At 40.2% G+C, this 17,526-nt stretch overlaps 1 protein-coding gene across 1 annotated transcript in view; it reads right to left on the bottom strand.

Moving 5' to 3' along the window:
- Positions 1-1,282: 1,282 nt before the first annotated feature.
- Positions 1,283-17,526, bottom strand: part of DKK3 (dickkopf WNT signaling pathway inhibitor 3) — a 127,984-nt gene continuing 111,740 nt past the window's right edge. Inside the window, exon 8 of the mRNA XM_053720261.1 lies at positions 1,283-2,333. Coding sequence (XP_053576236.1) covers positions 2,105-2,333 — 229 coding nt within the window. The 3' untranslated portion in view covers positions 1,283-2,104. The remainder of the gene's footprint in view (positions 2,334-17,526) is intronic.

The raw sequence follows: 17,526 nt of genomic DNA, 5'->3' as shown, positions 1-17,526 counted from the left end.
TGGCTGTTGCACCACTTGGATGTTGTGCGTGCTCTGAATTTTTATCTACAGGCTACTAGAGATTTTCCTCTCTCTACTACACTTCTTTGATATTTTCTTGTAGACATAAGGGCGAGAAGGCCTCGTCTTCTACTCTTTCAATTTCATTGAGTAGTATTACAGCAAGCTCAAGTGGTTTGGTGGATAACTTAGCCACCTAGTAACCAGAGGGTTGTGAGTTTGAATTCAGCTACCACTGAGTTTCACTTCAGGGCAATAGCCTCCTGAGAGGATTATGGCTCTTTCCACTAGGGCTGTTGTCTCATCCTGGGCCTTTAAAAATGAGGCTTCTGTGGAATGGATCTGCGAGGTGGCCACTTGGTCCTTGCTGCATATTTTTTCCAAACTCAATATTTTTGCCTCAACTGAGGCTTCCTTTAGGAGGAAAGTTCTTTGAGCGGTGGTGCCTTCTGTTTAGGTCCACCTGTCTTATTCTCCCTCCCTTCCATTCTGTGTCCTCTAGCTTGGGTATTGGTTCCCACTAGTAATTATAATGGATTTGTGGACTCTCCATGCCATTGGAAAGAAAACAAAATGTATGCTTATTTTTAAGATGGCATTTGTAAATTTTTAAACCTCAGGCACCTCTATACGTTTGTGTCCTTTTCTCTTTCCATATTCCTTTGGCTGAATGACTGGGGGTTTATGGGAAGTGGGAGGATACTTAACAGCTCTGCTGGGGTGTTCTTTGCCTCCTCCTAGTGGCGAGGAGTTGAATTCCCACTAGTAATTAGAATGGATTTGTGGACTCTCCATACCAGGAAAGAAAATAATGTATCAGGTAAGCATAAATTTTGTTTTTCCCCATTTTAAAATATTATTAAAGTCTAGGCATGTGTGTTCAGACTATTTGAATGCCAAATATGGCGGCCGCCAGCAGCATTTGGTTCTTTTCAGAGACGGATTTCTTTTTGTGAAAGTGCAACACACTAAGATCCATGCAAATCCATATCTTATTGTGTTGCATTTTCATATGAAGAAATCTGGCTCCAAAAATAGCTGAATCGGCCGCCATATTTGGCATTCATTTACTTTCGAATGCAAATGCCTAACAAAGTCTTACAATAAAAATGGAACTATGCAGTGACCAAAACCCCCCACTATTTTATAGATTCTTCAAAGTAGCCACCCTTTATTTTACCTCATGTTTAACACCAAATCTCTTGGTAAAGATAATACTAATAATATAACGGGCAACTTACCCTCGTACATATTGTTAGATCACACAAAAATGTACTAAAACTAGTAAAAATCTTTTAATGCAATAACAAAATATGAGCATTCCAGATATTAAGTTTCCAGCCTATATATAACACATACAAAAAATGAAAACTGCATGCAAAATGATGGCCAAGAATTTAAATTACCTCTTTATTTCACTTCTATCCAGCAGAGTGATTTTTCTGGACCCCGTACTTAAAATAGAACACACACACAATCCATGAAAAGCAATGGAAATCCATGCAAAAAAAAATTAATACAGTATCTTCCTATTTTTTTATGCCACCACACAAATCATGATGGGCTCCTAACTTTATTCTGGCCAAGCTTAGCAACCCCCTCTCATTAATTTATAATTTATATCCTTAAACCCTAGGTTTCCTCAAGTTTGTACTGTGGGGTCATCAGACACCTTTCTCTCAACTAGCTCTAGCATTAAATCTTCAGTAGTTCCGTTCCTTACTTGATTATCCAGTGGTGCACAATCCCATTCTTGTCGGCTGGTAATTAGGAAGATGTTACAGGATTTTCAACTCTACAAACACAAGAGTTTTCTTAAAGTGACCAGATCTGACTGTACTATAGTAAATACGTCCTTAAAACCTTGTGCATGCAATCCCTTGTTAGCTGGAGTTGTGCACCTCTGTTAAAATACATTGAACAAGCTGGATTTGTATAAAAATAAATAGAAAATGTGGAAAGCAATATAGCCAAAATGCATAATGAAGCAATGTTTGCAAACCCCCATTCAGTGAAAGGGTCAAGCATTGGTTGTCCACTTTTCTGTACTGTTACCACCTGCTGATTCCTACAACATTCTAATGTACTAGTCGGGTTTTTATCCTCAGATGTCAAAAGGAAGATCTGGTATTATTTCTGGTTCCTCCCCATATATGTCTTCTGAAGGATCAGGTTCCATCCCGTATGCTGTTGGCATTGTGTTACCTTCTTCATACATCAACTCCTCTTGAGGCACCAGACTGATAAATGGTAGGTCATCCACGAGTATCTCACCATTATCTCTCCTGGCTTCCATTATAGATGGTTCTTCACAGACAGACACTGACGAGTGGCTAAAAAAGTGATAAAGTCAGTTTAGAATCATAATTTTGTTTTGCTTTTTATGGTTGAGGAAATTTTGCATGTTCTATCACACACATGAACAAGAAACAATTAAAGTAGCACAAAGTAATTATATCTTTGTAGTATCTTAATGAGTATTTTAAAAACATAATTTATATCTTACCCGATTAAAATCTATTTCTTTAATGGTAGCGAAGTCTACAAGTTGTTACGCATGGGATAAACATTCCTACCAGGAGGAGGCAAAGTTTCCTAAACCTCAAAAGCCAAGTGTAGAGGTGTTTAAATTCTTTTTTTCCTGCTCCTCATTTTGTCTTTTACTCCCGTTAAACAAAAAACAACCCACAAATGGGTGGGGCCTCGTGGACTCTTGCCACCATGAAATAAATTTTTTTTATTGGGTAAGATATAAATGGTTTTCTTTCATATAAGTGGTGAGATTCCACAAGCTGTTACGCATGGGATATAATACCCAAGATGTGGAAGTCCACGAGTAACAAGAAAGAGAGATATAAAACAAAAATAGCTTTTTTCGCTGAGAAAATAATTCCACAATCAAAAATAATGTTTTTTTATGACAAAAACTCAAATTATTGGCACAATTATCAGACTAAGACAACTGCCTGAAGGACCTTTCTACCAAAAGCTGTTTCTGACGAGGCAAAAAAACATCAAAATGATAACCTTTAAAAAAGGTATGCTGAGAAGACCAAGTAGCCGCTTTGCAAATAGTAGAGGCCTTCTGGCCTTTCTTAGAACCAGAAAAAAGAACAGACTAGAAGTCTGTCTGAAATCCTTAGCAGCAAAAACATATTTTAATTCTCTAACAATATCCAAAGAATGCAAGAATTTTTCAGTAGCATATTTTGGATTAGGACACAATGAGGGAACAATTTCCCTATTAATGTTGTGAGACAACCTTATCCTGATGGAAAATCAGAAAAGGATACTCACAAGAGAGCAGATATTTCAGAAACTCTAGCAAAAGAGATGGCCAAAAGAAACCGTACTTTCCAAGAAATTAGTTTGTCTAATTTATGCATAGGCTCAAAAAGAGGCGCCGGTAAAACTTGAAATGCTAGGTTAAGGGGGGCGTGTCCAACCACCGACTAAGATGGCTGCTGTTAGATAATGCTCCACCTTGCAGTTGCTATAAACGGCTCTTTATTCTTTCTGTGACCTGCGGATCTGACTCTTTTTGGACGATCTGAGACTACAACAACTCAAGGATTAGATCAATCTAACTTGTTTAGATCAACAAGAACAAGCAGACCTGATTAGAGAAGGTACGCCATAGGGGCCTTGGAGCGGCCTAGACCTTCTCTCACCCTTCTATATTATACTGATATCTCAGTCTAGCCAGCCAGTTGTGCTGAAGATAATTTATTTTCCTGCAACCTGATAGTTCCACAGCATATTACGTTTCAGAGTGGAATATACCTAATACGATACTACAAGCTGATAATGGAGGACATTTTAAATGCTCTGGGGCAAATCCTAATGGATTTTGAAAATAACTTTTGCGCCATGCTACAGGAGTTATCTACACCTCAGCTGTCTAACAATTGTGCCACGGAACCTAGTTTGGAATTCTACGCTCCCGACGCAAGCCTCCAGCAAAGTTCGATTAAGCCACTGAACTGTGTGGAGCTGCTATCATTCCCGGATCGAGGGCTCTATAATTCATGCCATGCGGTAGACTACCGAGAGTAATGGGTGCTTATGCAACATGAGAGAGGGGGGTGCCGGCTGAGAGCACTTCTGTCAGACACGGAGCTCTTGCCTGTCAATGCTGTGTTCACACCATGGAGGGAGAACCCTATTAAACAATGTGGCCCTGCTGCTTGTGCATACATGTGGGGACTGGTAGCTTTTGACTCCAAGCTCATCAAGAGGGAGGAAGATTTGTGTTCACTACTCGCTGCCTATTCTACGATCAGTAACTGGGGTGCAATTGTGTGGCAGACAGGGATGCCTGGTAATCAAGAGTACCGATACCGTGAATTTCTGGGAGACTTAGTGAAAACAAGTATCTCAGAGGTCCTTAGGGGCTACTCACCGAAGGCTGGTATCGGTTGACTATTGAACAGGGTTATAGTAGCAGAGTGCTTGCTGCAGTTTTACCACTCGTAGTGGGTCATTTGAACCGCAACTGCCATTTGCTCTGTAATACTTACTCACACAGTTTAAATATAGTTCTACCTAAAACAGCGGATCCCCAGTTACTTCATGCAAGTATTACCGCTGATCTGGTTCCATATGTCTATTTTCATCTAGGTTTGCAGAATGTTTTTCTTTATTCAGTTTAATGGACTCTAGCCTGGTTATAAAGTTTGCTAATGATGGGATCATCTGTCAATAATATGAATATGTGCTATGTTATCCTTTTGTTTTTTCATGTTTCTGTACCCCTCTGGTAATACATGGGGTTTGAGGTCAGATATTCAACCCTAAGCTACACAATTCTAGTTATTGTCAGTTTATTAGAATCTCTCCACCACCTAATTGTCAATAGCAGCTTCCCCGTAGCAACTGTATTTTTGGGATCATATTTGTACTGTGACATTAAGCAAGTTAATTTACACATGTAATGAGTCCTAGGAGAGATGCCTAGGGAAAGTCTAGCAGTCAGCTTCTTTCCAATAACACATAGCTGAGACATGTACGACAGAGGAGGTATATTTCAATTTGAGTTTATCCTTCTAGGTGATCTGAGATGTACTGTAAAAATCCCTTTAGTTGTAGTGTGGAGAATATAAAATATTGCATTGAGAGACAAACTGTCAATTTTTATTCTGGCCACTAGAGGGGAGCAAAGGACTGGCTAATGCTAGTTATATTTAAGTTAGGAAGGTTTATGAACTATATGTATTAAGTCATCAAATGTCTGCTAGGTCCACCAGGCATCCCATCATTATGGCTGTAATATTCTTGTATGTTGGTTGTACTCAGCTAAAGCACTTATACGGTCCTGAAGGCTAGAGAGGACCATAATTTATTGACCCTCATTCTACTCCATTGGTTTTTCCCTCCTTTCTCTGTGACTCCTCTAAATTTAAATTCGTCCCCCCCCCCCTTAAATTTTTGTTTATTTTTATAAGCAGTGGAACGCAGATTCCTTAAGACCATTTTCCTTTATTTACACAAAATTATGTGTGCTATTTTTTACAAAGTTATTACCCTTTTCCCAATTTGTGATAGCTGGATAAACTACATGTGATGTAAGGATAAGCTATGGTTAAGTTTAAGCTGTTTTAATGCCCCTTAATAGACCCAAAAGAGATCTTATGACTTTTCTATATTCTATACCCCCGAAGAGTGATGTATGATTTTGTATATCCTTAAATTTTATAGTCCATTTTTCTTTTTTTTTCTATATGCTTCATTATGGTAGCTGATGTTTTTCAAATATATGGGTAGTTATAGTTGAGAGGACCCGAAAGGGGCCCTATATGTCGAAAATCTAAAACTTTGAGGTCAGTATATATGCCCCCTAACCACATAGATAATTTTACATTGCTAGAATTACTCTTGGCTCTTAGCTCGCTATTACTTAAAGCTATTGAACTGTAAAGTATTGTTTTTACCTTATATTATTGATGTAATATGCTTTGTAAATGAACAGTATTGTCTATTGCTGTAATTTGCCCCCACGGGCTGGGGTCCTATTTGTGTGATTATTTTGTACTGTTATTTTTTTTCCCTCAATAAAAAAGAAATATGCAAGAAATGCTAGGTTAAGACTCCAAGGGGGAGAAATAGGTCTAATAGGTTTAATCTTGATTAAAGAATGAACAAAACAATGAACATCGGGAAGGTAAGCAATTTTCCAATGAAACAATACAGGAAGTGTTTAGAGAACTAACAGATAAACCTTTATTTAAACCATTCTGAAGAAATTGGAGAATCCTAGAAATTCTAAAAGAATGCCAGGAATAATCATGGAAGTTTTCCAAACTTTGTGATAGATCTTTCTAGAAACAGGCTTGCGGGACTGAATCATAGTGTTAATCACAGAGTCAGAGAATCCTCTATGACTGAGAACTAAGCATTCAATTTCCACACCATTAAGTTTAGAGACTTTAGATCTGGATGGAAAGAGGGATCTTGAGACAGAAAGTCTGGCCTTAGAAGAAGAGGCCACGGCGGGCAACTGGACATTTGGACCAGATCCGCATACCAAATCCTGTGAGGCCACGCTGGTTCTATCAGAATTACAAATTACTATTCCATCTTTATTTTGGAAATCACTCTGGGAAGCAGGACCAGAGGAAGGAATATATAAGACTGGTAAGACCGGGGAACTGCTAAAGTATCCAACATCTCTGCCTGATGATCCCTGGAACTCGCAAGGTACCTGTGAAGTTTGTTGTTCAAACGAGAGGCCATCAGATCTATTTCTGGTAGGCTCTATAGTTGTACATTCAGAACACATCTTGGTGGAAAGACCACTCTCCCGGATGTAGGAACTGACAACTGAGGTAATCTGCCTCCCAGTCTACACTTGGGATGTGAATCGCAGTGATGAGGCAGGAATTCATTTCTGCCCATGAAAGGATTCAAGAAACCTCTATCATGGCTAGGGAACTTAGAGTTCCCCCTTGATGATTGACATAAGCTACTGCCGTAATATTCTCTGTCTGAAAGAGAGATAAGGCTCCCTTTTTAATAGAGGCCAAGCCTTGAAGGGCCCTGAAGAGACCATGGAGTTTCAAAATATTGATTGTTAACCTTGCCTCTTGAGGATTCTAAACCCCTTGTCCTGTCAGAGACCCAAAGACAGCTCACCGACCTGTAAGACTTGCATCTGTGGTGATCACAGACCAGATAGGACGAGCAAAAGAAGCACCTTAATGAATAGATTGGGGATTTAGCCACCAAGTCAGAGAGAGGTGCATGTTGGGATCTAAGAATATTTGCTGGGATATCTGAGTATAATCCTTGCAGCATACAAAGCTGAAGAGGTCTCATATGAAATCGAGAAAATGTAATTGCGTCCGAAGCTGCAATCATGAGACCTAGTACTTCCATACACAGAGCCACTGAAGAGAATGAGAGAGACTGAAGATTAAGACAAGCTGATATAATTTTTTTTGTCTCTTTTGTGTCAGGCAAAGAGTCATGGACACTGAATGTATCCAGAAACCTAAAAAGGTGACCTTTGTCTGAGGAATTAAGGAATTATTTGATAAGTTGATCCTCCAACCATGTCTTTAAAGAAACAACATAGTTGTGTTGTGTGAAAGATTGAGCTAGTACCAAGATATCGTCCAGGTAAGGAAATACTGCAGTACCCTGAGCTCTGATCACAGATAAAAGGGCACTGAGAACCTTGATAATTATACTTGGGGCTTTAGCTAGACCAAATGAAAAAGCAACAAACTGATAATGCTTTTCCAGAAAAGAGAACCTCTGAAACTGATAATGTTCTGGGTGGATTGGGATGTGAAGGTAAGCATCATGTTAATCTATCTTTGAACAAAGGCAGAATATTCCTGATAGTTTCCATTTTGAAAGTTGGAATTCTTACAAATATAATCCCATCCCCTGTTCCTGCAAAGGAACTGGAATAATTACTCCCATTTATTCAATTCCATATCTGAGACAGATTGTAGAAAAGCCTAAACTTTTATAGTATGTTTTGGAATATGGGTGAGAGAATCTTCCTGTAGGAGGTCTTATTTTGAATCCAATTCGATATTCCTGAGAAATAATGTTTTGAATCCAGGGATTTTGAGTAGATTGTAACCAAGCATTCTGAAAAAAGGTTTAATCTGCCCCCTTCCAGGTGTTCTGCGCTGGGGCCATACTTTCATGTGGTCTTAAAGACTGGATTCTATTTCTTATTTTGTCTGAATTTGTTCCAATTTGAAGAGGGTCTCCAGACGGAGCCAGAGGGTTTAAGTGAGTTGTCAGTTTTCTGTTCTCTATTCTGACGAAAGGAACGAAAACTATTGGGAGCTTTAAATTTTCCTTTCAACTTTTTGTCTTGAGGAAGAAAAACTCCCCTTACCTCCAGTAATAGTAGAAATAATAGAATCTAGTTGAGCCCCAAACAATTTTTTTCCCATGGAAAGAAAGAGACAGTAGTCTAGTTTTAGACACCATGTCAGCATTCCAGGATTTAAGCCATAAGGCTCTTTTAGTAAGAATACCTAAAGGCATGCTATTGATGTTAATTTTAATAATTTCAAATACTGCATTGCAAATAAAATTGCTTGCATTTTGAAATAAATTTGAATATTCAGCATCAGTGGAAAACTGCTGTGCAAGACTGGTTAACCAGAAAGTAGAAGCAGTAGCCACGTCAGCAATAGATATAGCTGGTCTAAGTATATAGCCAGTATGTAAAAATGCCCTTCTTAGATAAGATTCAAGTTTTCTGTCCAAAGGGTCTTTAAAAGAAGTACTGTCTTCTAGAGGAATAGTAGTATCATCAGAAGGTTTAGCTTCTTCAATCAGTAAAGTGACTAAGACTTCCTTCAAAAGAGAACGAATATGCTTATCAGATTTAACGTCTGATGAGGGAGCCTCTCTGTTAGAGGAATCCTCATCATTTGAAGATTCTAAAGTATGTTGTAGGTCAGTACTTATATTACTAGTAGAAGGTAAAATTTGAACTGACCCTTTTCGCTTATTTGAAGGTGGTAAAGCAGCCAATACCTTTGAAATGGCAGTAGAAATTAACTGTTTCATTGCTGGAGGTACGCCTTCTGCATCTATCTGCAAGGAGGAGACCGTAGGTGCATTAGTACACATAGAAAAAGCATTAGATTAATCAGTATGCGATAAAAAAAAATCTAAGCATGTGTCACATATATGAGCTGAAGAAGCTACTTCAGTTTTTTTACAATAAGCACACTTGGCTTTGTTAGAAAATGTTCAGGAGACTCAGTTTCTATGGTAAATATAGGGACAGATTGGTGCTGATCCATTATGGCAAATAAAATCTTAAATAGATTAATGCAATAAATACTATTGTTACCCCCTTAAGCCAATCTTTATGAGGAGAAGGAAAAACACAGCCTAGTTAAGGAGTAATTGTCAAAGTGCAAAATTTTCAATGTTAATTTAAAGATAAAAAAGGCCCACTAGCGTGCGCATCCATTAATGCACCGTACCATGCGCATAGTGTGATGCGCTGTTGTGCCAACAGAGGCGCAAGTTTGAAAATTCTAAGGGTGTGACTTTTTGGCATGCTAACTTGTTTCTATAAGATGCGCACTGCCTGCATGAAAAAAGGCACACAAATCTGAAGAGCATATATGCACCTGTTTAAATGCGCGCATGTGGGAAAAAGGCACGCAAATCAGACAAGCATATATGTACCGGTTTAAACACGCGCACCTGAACCCGACAAATCAATATGTGCCGGGTCTAATGCGCACTTGCGTGCACATGTGAAAATGTAGGTGCGAAAAATTATAAGCACGGGAAATAGTAAGAATCTGTCCCTGCACCACAAATACATACATAAAATTGTAAACATTTTAAAAGTGCCCATAATCATAGCTGTGTCTATTTTAAAAAATACTAAATATACTTACCCATAGACACCCGTCCACTTAGTAGCAGGCAGCCAAATCAGTATTGAAATATATCAGCAGAGGTAATGGAATAGGAGCATAACGACGATCTGTATAGGGAGGCAGAAGTCCTTGCGACCAAATTTACAGAGAGCCTATGAAGGATTTCCCATGAGGATAAAACACAGTATCATGAGGCAGTACTCCAATTACATTCCTCTGATAAGCACTGATACAGGTGCTATCTCCTCTCCTGTAACTCTCTTTTGGTACGTGTATATGTATATTGAGCAAATGATTTTAGGTTTTAATTTAGTCCTGCATTTATTGTAATGTTATCCCACTGTCTTACTTCTAATGTTTCGTTAATTGCCATGTGATGTCCAATCTTTATCAATACCTGCTATGATTCTTAAATGTATAGCTGTTATGTGCCATAGCTCCCACCTCCTCAAAATTTTACTGTCTTGTTTATCTTAACTTATCTCACCCTGACCTGACCAGAATCTAACTTTCAATTGGCCTTTTAAATTGTCTTTTGACTTAGCAATTAAGTAAATTAGTGGACTCAGCTGACTGCCCTGCCTATATATTTAACACTAGCTTGGGCTGTGCATTGCACTGGGGGTGCATTGCGTGGGCAGTATGCATTGTTACAATAGTATGTTCACATTTCTAAAGTGAACATTTTATAAGTGAGGCACTAAGATAAGAATTATACAAAAATTGGACAAGGGGCAAGACATAAGGCAAGTACTCTTGTAATATTGTGTTCTATGTTCTATTTCATTGTTTCCTTATGCAAGCGCTACTGTAATACTGTGTCTTACGTATTTAATTGGTTCCCACTTTTTTAAAAATGCTCAATATCTTTACATTCCTTTTTGCTACCTCTTATCTCTATAACAACCTACTTTATTCAATTACTCCTTCCCCCTCACTACCTGCACTGTTCATTAGCCCATCTCTTTTAAACTCCCCTTACTTTTGTACTCATGAACTTTATCTATTCCTAAACACTCTCTATCTCCCCTGCACCTCGTCTAAAAAACAGTCTCATTACTTCAAACAGCAAACCACAATACAATACAAAATAGTGTGTGAGAGGTGCGCCAAATGCAACCCCAATAAGGCAAGATACAATAAAAAATAATAAAACAATATAAAAATTGTAAATCAATAGCCAATGCACATATATTATCCAATGTTCATATGTGTATGTGAAAAAGTCCAAAAGTTGTCCTTCGACAGTGGCCCAGCTGCCCTGTTAGATCATTTGAGTCAACCGAGCGGCTCTGAAGCCTTGGTTCGTGTTATATTGCATTGGATGTGCATCTCCGTTTGTGAGTACCTAATTGCTATCAAACGTTATTGCTCCACTTGATTTTCTTGAGTTATTGCACCAAGGGCGCCTCTTTTATTTTTGTCTTATAGGACTCAATATATCTCATTACTGCAAATCTGCATCTCATCTCATGTCACTCTCCCTCTTACTTATACTAGCTGCTGGTGACATCTCCCCTAATCCTGGTTCCCAACAACTTCCTAGCCATGCACATCCATGTGTACTGTTCCATAGACAAATCTCTGGTAACCTTACTCACATTCCTCTGGCATCTAAAGCCACTACCCCTTTCATGTGTGCACTCTGGAACTCTCGCTCTGTTTGCAACAAGCTCACTTCTATACATGACCTCTTTATCTCCCACTTTCTCAACCGTCTGGCTCTAACAGAAACCTGGCTCTCTCCCATAGACACAGCATCCACTGCTGCTCTATCACATTGGGGTCTCCACTTCAGCCACACTCCCTAGATCTGATAATAGACAAGGAGGTGGTGTAAGTATTTTACTTTACAACAATTACATCCCATCTATTCCCTCACATTTTCCTCATTCGAAACCCACATGATTCGATTATTCTCTCCCCTCTCTATAAGTATTGCAGTCATATACCGACCCCCTGGCTGCTCAACTCAATTTCTAGATCACTTGGCTGCCTGGCTACCTTATTTCCTCTCCTCAGGCAGCCCTGCCCTCATTCTTGGCGATTTCAACATCCCTCTTGACAATCCCACTGCCTTCTCTGCAAAACAACTTCTGCAACTCATTTCCTCTTTCGGTTTGTAACAATGGACTGACTTTCCCACTCACAAAGATGGTCAATCCCTTGACCTGATATTTAGCTATCGATGCACTATTTCAAACTTCACAAACTCTCCTTGTCCTCTTTCTGATCACCATCTCCTCACTTGCAACATCTCATCCCTCCCTACAACTCCCTCTCCTCCTACTCCTCACACCAAACTTCACAGAAGCATTATGTCATTAGATCAGCAACAGCTTACTAATTCCATCGAACCTCTTCTCTCATCCATCTCCTCCTTCTCCTGCCCTGACCAATCTATCTGCCACTATAATTCCACCCTTACATCAATCCTTGACAATCTTGCCCCTCTTACCATCGCTCGGAAATCACACACTCATCCTCAGCCCTGGCATACTCCTCTGACACGGTACCTACGCAGATGTTCCTGTACTGCTGAGCGCCTCTGGAAAAAATCTCGGAGTTCAGCTGATTTCCTTCATTACAAGCTCATTTTGAATTCCTACTACTCTGCTCTTAATCTCTATAAGCAACATTACTTCTCTACTCTTATCTCTAATGTTTCTTCAAACCCAAACCGTCTGTTCTCCACTTTCAATACTCTTCTCCGCCCACCCCCAGCTCAAGACTTTGCCAGCCACTTCAATAAAAAAATCAACTCCATCAGAAACGAAATCAGCTCTCAATATACTTCCATTCTCTCACCCCCTCAAACGCTCACAATCAACCACAACCCACATAGCCATAAATTTAGCTTTTTCTCCCCTGTTTTTTCGGGAATTATACTGAGCTTTATCCTCACTACCTGTCCTCTTGACCCTATCCTCTTAAAGCTGCTCCCCTCCCTCTCTTCTTTCCTTACCCCTATACTCACACACATTTTCAACCTCTCCCTCAGCACCGGTATATTTCCCTCATCTCTGAAACATGCACTGGTCACACCTATCCTCAAAAAACCTTTTCTTGATCCAACCTCCCCATCCAACTACCGCCCTATTTCCCTATTCCCTCTTGCCTCAAAGCTTCTCGAAAAGCTAGTATATGCATGTCTATCCCATTTCCTTACATTAAACTCCCTCCTCGACCCATTGCAATCTGGAATTCGTCCCCATCACCCACAGAGACAGCAATCGTTAAGGTTACCAACGACCTACGTACAGCAAAATCAAAAGGCCACTTCTCTCTGCTCATCATATTGTATGTATTTAAAGGTACAGTAACTGAATGAATAAAATCCTGACATGACCCCCTCCTCAAACAAGCTGTCACACAGCTTGAGGTCTCGGGTGATCAGGAAATCTCTGATGAAAAACAAATACAAGCCTGGGAGCATTGATGTTTGAGGCAGGTTCCCAAGTGTCTTCGTCCTCAGAGAAATTTTTCCAACAAACTAAGTATTGTAATTCTCCCCTACGATATTGAGAATCAAGAAGAGAATGGACCTCATATTCATCCGTTTGTAGGTTTTGTGGCAGAGGAGGCAACACAGTATGAGTGTCTCTTGTTGGTACATACGGCTTTAATAAAGAAACATGAATCGTTGGATGAATCCTTATCGTAGATGTCAATTTCAGAGTCATAGCATTCCTATTAACAATCCGAAGTATCAGAAACGGGCCAATGTAGAGACCAGCAAGTTTTTTACTTGTTATTTGCAATTTTAGTTTTTTTGTAGAAAGCCAAACCAAGTCACCTTCCGAATATTTTGGAGGGTCTCTTCTACGGAGGTCATAATATTTCTGGGAGGCTTGAGCGTTTTGAATGTTTTGTTGTAACATTTTGAAGTTCTCTAGTAACGAGTTGTTTAGTTCATCTACCAAGGGGGAATCCGAAACGGTATTTGAGGATAAAGTGAATGAGGGATGATACCCATAATTTGCATAAAAAGGGGTCATTTTTGTTGAGGAATTTATTGAATTGTTATAGGCGTATTCTGCCATTGGTAGAAATTTTACCCAGTCATTCTGATGGTATGAGCAGTAACATCGGAGGTATTGCTCTAACTATTGATTAGGTCTTTCTGCTTGCCCGTTGGTTTGAGGGTGAAAAGATGTACTTTATCTGTGGTCTATCTGAGCAATTTCGCAGAGTTTGGTCCAAAATGGGAAGTGAACTGAGTACCCCTGTCAGTTGTGAGAATTGGGGGTATGCCATGAAGTTTGATGATGTTATTAATGAAAAGGTTAGGGGTTTCAGAAGATGTGGGGAGCTTATGATAGGGTATGAAGTGAGTCATTTTTGTAAACAGATCTATGACTACTAGAATAGTATTTTGATTTTTTGAGATGGGCAATTCTACTATGAAATCCATAACAACATGTTGCCAAGGTTTTTTTGGTATGGGTAATGGCATTAAAAGGCCGTAGAGCCTTTTTTTCCTCTGATTTTGATGTAATACATATGATACAAGATTGGACATATTCTTGTACAGTGGTTTTCATGTTAGGCAACCAGAAATTGCTGGCCAGTTGTTCCAAAGTGCGTTGTATACCAGGATGTCCTGACAAAGGAGTATCTCCTTCCGACACCGTCTCCACTGCTGCTCTCATACATGGTGGTCTTCACTTTAGCCACACCCCAAGGCCAGGTGAGAAACGTGGCGGCGGTGTTGGAATCCTGCTCTCCCCCTCCTGCACTTATCAGTACCTACCCCCAATCCCATCTCTCTCCTTCTCCTCCTTTGAAGTCCACTGCATTCGCCTGTTCTCCCCCTCTCCCTCAAAGTGGCAGTCATCTATCGCCCTCCTGGACCCACCTCCCATTTCCTTGACAACTTTGCCGCCTGGCTTCCTCACTTTCTCTCTACAAAATATACCAACCCTAATTCTTGGGGACTTCAACATTCCCATTGACAACCCGTCTGCCCCTGCTGCCTCTAAACTTCTTTCACTAACATCCTCCTTTGGTCTCTCACAATCCACCCTATTCCCTACCCACCGTGATGGACACTCCATCGACCTGGTATTTTCCTACCTCTGTTCTATATCTGACCTCACCTGTCGCCCTTTTCCCATTTCTGACCATCACCTGGTCACCTATAATATTAATTCAACAGCTAAACCCACTCCTCAATCCCACCCCCGCACCTGTAGAAATCTACATGCTGTGGATCCGCTCCAATTTTCTAAAATTATTCAAGATCTCCTCCCTCACACTTCCACTATAACCTGCCCTGACCTTGCAACAGCCCACTATAACAAAACGCTGTCCTCTGCACTACACACACTTGCTCCTCCCCAGCTGCGCAAAACATCATGCCGTCAGTTGCAGCCCTGGCACTCTCAGCAAACACGCTATTTGCAAAAATGCTCCCGTACTGCTGAGCGTGTCTGGAGGAAAACTCACTTTGAACCTGACTTCATACACTATAAGTTTATTCTTCGTTCATACACTTCTGCCCTTCACTTAGCCAAGCAAACCTACTTCTCTTCTCTTATATCTACTCTTTCCTCAAACCCTAAATTACTCTTCTCCACCTTTAACTCTCTCCTCTACCCTCCTGCACCACCCCCTCAATCTGTCTTTAGTGCTCAAGACCTGGCAGACTACTTCTTAAACAAAACAAGTACTATCGGAAGCAACATCCCAACACCAACCTGCAATATTCCATCAACAAGCCCAGTTACTCCCTCTGCAACCCTCTGCATCTTCCATCCAACCACTGAGAATGAAGTTTCTTCCTTACTATCTTCCTCACGCCTCACTACCTTCCCGCTCAACCCTATCCCTTCCCATCTAATACCCTCCCTATCTTCCACCCTCACTCCTGCTCTTACCCACATCTTCAACCTATCTCTCTCTACCGTCTCATTCCCATCTTCTTTTAAACATGCAAAAGTCACTCCCATACTCAAAAAACCCTCCCTCGACCCTAATTCTCCTGAAAGCTACCGCCCCATATCACTGCTTCCACTATCATCAAAACGCCTAACCCATTTCCTGTATGCCAACTCCTTGCTTGACCCCCTGCAATCCGGATTCCGCCCCAAACACTCAACTGAAACTGCCCTTACCAAGGTTAATAACGATCTTCTCTCTGCTAAAAATATTGGACACTACTCTATACTCATCTTACTTGACCTCTCTGCTGCCTTCGACACAGTTGACCAACCCCTCCTCCTACAGACCCATAGCTCTTTTGGCATCTGTGACACTGCCCTTTCCTGGATTCACTCTTATCTTTCTCACAGGTCTTTTTCTGTGTCATTTGCCGGCTACTCCTCCTCTCCAATGCCTCTGTCTGTTGGAGTACCTCAAGGATCTGTTCTGGGTCCTCTACTCTTCTCCATCTATACTTCTTCGCTGGGTAAACTTATCAACAGTTATGGTTTCAAATGTCACCTCTATGCTGATGACACCCAGATCTACCTCTCCACCCCTGCTCTCTCTCCCTCTGTCCTTTCTCATGTCAGCGACTGCCTATCTGGTATTTCTTCCTGGATGGCCTCTCACCACCTAAAGATTAACATGTCCAAGACTGAGCTCCTTCTTATCCCCCCCTCAAGCTCTACGCCGACTTGTGACTTCTCTATTGCTGTTGACGGCATCACCATTTCCCCATCGCCCCAAGTCCGCTGCCTCTGAGTTACTTTACTCAAATCTATCCTTTGCCCCCCCATATCCAATCGCTTTCTACATCCTGCTGCAACCATCTACACAACATTTCCAAGATTCAACCTTTTCTGTGCGCTAACACCACAAAGCAAATAATCCACTCCCTTATTATTTCCCAACTTGACTACTAGAACAAAAGAAAAACTGGCACTACACCGTGAAATAGGTGAGACTGGAATATAGAATAAATTCCGGTGCTACCCCTTAAAAATTAACATAGGGATTACGAGGAAAAGGCAGCTAAGGGGTTAATGTAGCACTCACTCTCACTCAAAAAAGATTAATAATAAAATCATACATACTTTATTATTTATAATGTTAAAAAACTGGGATCAATATCCCTAGAAACCTTAAACAACCCACAACAATTACTTAAACTAAAGTTTAAAATGAATTATGGCCGCCAAACACTCCTCTGTTTCCTGGCCGAGAGCTGGAAACATCGGCGTCAGGTGGCTAGAGTGAATGGTCGACCTGATATCAAAAGTGCAGAACAAACGTGTTTCGGCTATAATTTAGCCTTTCTCAATGTTCGATGTTTTATAGTTATTAAGCCAGGTATACACAGTGCGCTATGAATGACTTCACCCATAATTCATATAGCGTATGTGACTGTCTCACAATTGTGTGAAAAACTTACTTAGCAAACTAGTCACCGTATGATGACAGGACAGTAGACCATAAGTTTAAATCTTAAATGCACATTACAATTCTGAGTACTGTGTAAATTTAAAATATGTAGCCAGACACTTTGTTTACCATAAGTAAATATTGCATCGATCACCTCAATATGTTTACTATTAGCATACAGGAGATTAGCTACCCCAGCGATCACAGTAATTATGTGACGACATATGTTATACCAGTAGATGAAATATTTTAATGTTTCCCGTATTAATGCTCACAATATATTTTTCCATCTCTAATTTGAAGTGCA

This window comes from Bombina bombina, chromosome 7, assembly GCF_027579735.1.
Source record: "Bombina bombina isolate aBomBom1 chromosome 7, aBomBom1.pri, whole genome shotgun sequence".
Lineage (NCBI taxonomy): Eukaryota > Metazoa > Chordata > Amphibia > Anura > Bombinatoridae > Bombina > Bombina bombina.
This window is presented reverse-complemented; position numbering and strand designations above follow the sequence as displayed.